The sequence below is a fragment of the Otolemur garnettii genome, unplaced genomic scaffold (assembly GCF_000181295.1).
Source record: "Otolemur garnettii isolate 467f Iridium unplaced genomic scaffold, OtoGar3 scaffold00066, whole genome shotgun sequence".
Classification (NCBI taxonomy): Eukaryota; Metazoa; Chordata; class Mammalia; order Primates; family Galagidae; genus Otolemur; species Otolemur garnettii.
In genome coordinates, this window is record NW_003852461.1 from 2,065,983 (window position 1) to 2,069,740 (window position 3,758).

The 3,758-nt window shown below is 58.1% G+C and overlaps 1 protein-coding gene across 1 annotated transcript in view; it reads left to right on the forward strand.

Moving 5' to 3' along the window:
• Positions 1 to 3,752, forward strand: part of PCSK9 (proprotein convertase subtilisin/kexin type 9) — a 20,784-nt gene extending 17,032 nt beyond the window's left edge. The window contains exons 10-11 of the mRNA XM_012807202.2: positions 319 to 496; positions 2,075 to 3,752. Of these exons, the coding sequence (XP_012662656.1) occupies positions 319 to 496; positions 2,075 to 2,463 (567 nt within the window). The 3' untranslated portion in view covers positions 2,464 to 3,752. The remainder of the gene's footprint in view (positions 1 to 318; positions 497 to 2,074) is intronic.
• Positions 3,753 to 3,758: the final 6 nt, after the last annotated feature.

Genomic DNA, 3,758 nt, shown 5'->3' on the forward strand with positions numbered 1-3,758 from the left:
GGGAGGCATTTCAAGGCCAGGAGATGGTGCCTTGGTGATAGTTGGAGAGGCTGAGCCATGTGGTCCTTGCTCTGGCCTGCTGGATTTCCCCACTCTGTGTCGGCGAGAACTTTTGCACATACAGAGCTACCCATTGGCAGAACAGTGTTCCCTGGGCAGGGGTGAGCTCTTTGTCTCCAGAGGGTTGGGAGCTGGGGCTGGCTCCATTGAGAAGGGTCCAGGGGCTGGGACCAGGTCCCTGAGTCGCTCCCATCCAGCCCCCTCCTGGGTTTCCGAGCCTGTTCTAAAGCAACTTCCCACTTCTGTTTTGGCTCTCAGGCCCGAGGGGGCAGGCGTGTCTGCCTGGCCCACAACGCATTCGGGGGTGAGGGTGTCTATGCCATTGCCAGGTGCTGCCTGCTACCCCAGGCCAACTGCAGCGTCCACACAGCTCCACCAGCCAGGGCGGGCACAGAGACCCGCACCCACTGCCACCCGCAGGGCCACGTCCTCACAGGTAGGAGGCTGGGACCTGCCCTGGGAGTGAGGGGAATTTCCTTCACCCATGCTGGGCATCTACCAGACTGAGCCCTCAGAGCGTGACGTGTCAGACTCTGGAGCCTGACTTACCGTCACTCACCCTCCCTGGCTCTGCCACTTCATGCCCTGTGACCCTGGACAGGAGGCTTTTCCTTTCTCGATCGAGGATCCCTCCTGCATGAGAAGGATGATGGTTGGGTTGTGGGGAGCATGGGCCCACCATGGACTAGCGCAGTGCAGGAGGGGAAGTTCCTGTAGGGACTCCCAGCCTGGGTCTGAAAGTGGAGCATACTTGGGTCTGATATCTGCTGTGTGATCTGGGCAAGTTACTTAACATCTCTGTGCCTCAGAGAGACATCTCTGTTTCCTCATCAGTACATGGGGATGATAGGTGCTAAGCACTTAGGTTTAGTGCCAGGATGATATAAATTCTGTCTCCTGTTAGTATTGTTATCTATCACCTGTTACTTTAAAATCTATTCTTTGGGATAGGTAACTATTGATCAGCTACCCTGTGTCAAAAACATGGCCAGGCAGTGGCAGGGAGTCTCAGATGGAGGCCACCTGGGCATTAAGGGATGGTGCCCCTCGGGTAGGGAGGGGACTGAGCTATCCTGCTTGGGTGGAGGGTGAGATGTTTGGGATCCAGCTTGGAGTAACTATCTCAGGAGTTGATGCTTGATCGAGTGAGCCTCGGGAGCCACTGAGGTTAGCAAAGGAGCATAAGGAGTGAGGACTTGGCTCAGAAGAGCAGGCTGGCGTGCAGGATGGATTGGCCGTCAGGTGGCTGGTGTACTGGTGCAGTCAGGTCCAGGGTGCCGTCAGCCCTGCTCCACACTGGGGGGTCTGCTTTGTTCTAGTCACTTTGCTTTGGGAGCACCCTGCAGAAAGGCTCGAGGGCAGGTGCCAGTTAGAAGTCACAAGGTCTCACTCTTTGGGGCACCCACATCCCAGGGGGTGCTGTTTTGCAGCTAAGGGAACTGCAGGGCTGATGGGCTGAGTGACTTCCCCACAGCCTCCCTCACAGCTGGTCACAGAGCAGACTAAGGTGGATAGAGGTCTTGCCGTGCATCTGGCACACAGTGGGGCTTCACAGGTGTGTCCTCCTCCCTGTTCCTGTTTTCATTTTACAAATAGGGAAACTGATGCTGGCTGAGGCTGAGTATCTGCTATCTGAGGTTTTATAGCCAAGCCCATGGACGGGGTCCCCAGGTGCCCCAGAGAGACCCTCTGAACTGCCTGGTGGCTAGATTGGGAGGAGGGACCGGGGGAGGTTGGGCACCTAAGGCCTTGTCTAATTGCTTTGTCTCTGGGTAGAAGGGAGATATGTTTTCCCAAACTAAGGTTCAGAGAGGTTGAATGGCTCTCCAAACATCACACAGCAGGTCAGTGGTAGTGTTGGACTGGGAACCCAGGAGTCCTGCTGCACAGGCCAGCGTCTCTTTTCTACCTTGAGTTATTTCTGCTTCAGCCCCTAAAGCGATAGGGCCCAGTGGGGCTGGGGACAGAGGGTCCCCCAGCATTTCACTGTCTGAGCTGGCTCTCCTCTGCCCAGGCTGCAGCTCCCACTGGGAGGCGGAGGACCTTGGAACTTATAACCGGCCCGTGCTGAGGCCACGAGGCCAGCTCAACCAGTGCGTGGGCCACAGGGAGGCCAGCGTCCACGCTTCCTGCTGCCACGCCCCGGGTCTGGGGTGCAAAGTGAAGGAGCACGGGGTCCCAGGCCCCGTGGAACAGGTGAAGAGGCACATGGCGGGGTGGGTGGGTGCCTGGTGCCCGCAGGGTGGCGTGTGTCTGTCCTGCACAGCTTTGCTGTCCGTGTTTGTGCTGCTACCCTTCTGTCACGCAGCAGGGTGGCCGTCTGTGGGGCAGATTCTGCGTGTGGGCAGCAGATGTGTGGGTGTTGTGTGTGACTGGGCTTGTGTTTGCTTTTTTCTGGTTTAGTAAGGTTTACTGTCTGGGCAGCCCACTCCCGTAGCAGAGAGAATGCATAGATACAGCATAAAGAAAGGGAACACACATGCACTTACTGATTGGTCCATTTAACACATCCTTGGGAGATGGCTTGGGGCAGGGAGTGCCCCTGCACTCTGAGGACAGAGCTGACTCAGTGGAGGGGGCACCTGAGCCACGTGCAGCAAGGCAGGCAGAGCCCTGACACAGGGGGAGGCCGTGCTGGCACCAGATGTGAATGCTGGGCCTTCCAGAAGCCTGGGTGCAGTGTCCCACCCATTGCTCTATAACTCTCCTTTTTGGGGGCAGTTTTTGGCCAGGGCCAGGTTTGAACCCACAAGCCTCCAGTATATGGGGCCGGCGCCCTACTCCTTTGAGCCACAGGCGCCGCCCTATAACTCTCCTTTTAAAAGCCCCAGAGTTTCTGAAAAAGAGACCCTCGGGAGTCTGCTGTTTTAGAGGTGCCAGGCTGTGGTGACTGTGGTCTGGACGGTGCATTTCTCAAGGACAAGGGCAGTCTCAGGTCCATCACCCAGTGTGCGCCGAGGGCTGCTGGAGCCCAGGTGCTGTCCCAGGCGCTGGGAGTAACAGCCCCACAGACGTCCTGTGCTGCCTTCCTGGAGCGTCCACTCCAGTAGGAGAGAAGGACAGGAAATGAAATACGTAAATTGTAAAGTACTGACAAGCTGCTATGAGGAAAATTAGAGCCGGGAAGGGAATGGGGGTGGGTGGTCAGGAGAGGCCTCGCTGAGAAGGTGCAGCAAACGGAGAAGGCCGTGAAGACAGTGCAGGGAACCTGCTCCGGGTCAGGGAACAGCCACAGCAAAGGTCCTGCGGAGGGGGCTGCTGAGGGTGCTGGGAGTGGCCAGGAGGCCAGTGAGGTGGGAGTGGAGTTAGCAGGGGTCGAGGGTGATGCCAAGAGGAAACAGGACAGGTCAGGTGGGGCCTGAGGGCCATAGTCAGGAGTGAGCTGGGGACCACGCAGAGGTCTGGCCGGCGCCATGATCTGAGCTGAGAAGAGGCTGCAGGGGCCTCTGGCAGAAGTGGGGAGATGGAGGAGAGGCTGCTGCGACGGTCCAGGCCTGGGGTGCTCAGGCCGGGGGGGAGATGTGGATACTGGGGTCTGAAGGAGAAGCCTGCAGGCCTGCAGTGGGTGCGGGGAAGGCGGGAGGATGGCTGCGAGGCTTTTGCAGAGTTGCCATTGGATGGGATGGGGAAGGATGTGGTGGCAGAGCTCTGGGGATGGTGAGCAGCCTGGTGGTGGCATGTTGAACATGCATCCAAGG